The sequence below is a fragment of the Eimeria mitis genome, genomic scaffold (genome assembly GCF_000499745.2).
Source record: "Eimeria mitis Houghton genomic scaffold, Emh_scaff1109, whole genome shotgun sequence".
Lineage (NCBI taxonomy): Eukaryota > Apicomplexa > Conoidasida > Eucoccidiorida > Eimeriidae > Eimeria > Eimeria mitis.
The window spans coordinates 2324-2668 of record NW_013567636.1 but is presented as its reverse complement, the minus strand read 5'-3'; the positions used below and the strand labels follow the sequence as shown (position 1 = coordinate 2668).

Below are 345 nucleotides of genomic sequence, written 5' to 3'. Positions count from 1 at the left end.
TGTCGTTGCTACGCTCCTCAGCTGAAGATGCCGGTGGCCTTTCGCCTCGACCTAGCAGCAGCAGCAGCAGTTGCTGCTGCTGCTGCAGTTGTGTTGTCTTTGTATTTTTATTTTTTTATTTTTTTTGTGTGTACAGAGCCCGTTGACATCCTCTGGTGCTGCTTCTCCTGCTGCTGCAGCAGAAGCAGAAGGAAGAAGCAGCGGGGTGAGCCGCAGCAGCAGCAACGACAGCAGCAGCAGCAGCAGCAGCAGCAGCAGCAGCAGCAAAGCTTATGCTAACGCCCCCTGTGAGGCGGTGACGAGTGCACGGGGGCAGCAGCTGCTGCACCCGTCATCAGCTCAAAG

The 345-nt window shown here is 56.2% G+C and overlaps 1 protein-coding gene across 1 annotated transcript in view; it reads left to right on the top strand.

Annotated features, from left to right (window-relative positions):
• Positions 1–345, top strand: part of EMH_0029670 (uncharacterized protein) — a gene marked incomplete at both ends in the record, with an annotated part of 2197 nt that overhangs the window by 580 nt on the left and 1272 nt on the right. Inside the window, one exon of the mRNA XM_013494328.1 lies at positions 293–345. Coding sequence (XP_013349782.1) covers positions 293–345 — 53 coding nt within the window. The remainder of the gene's footprint in view (positions 1–292) is intronic.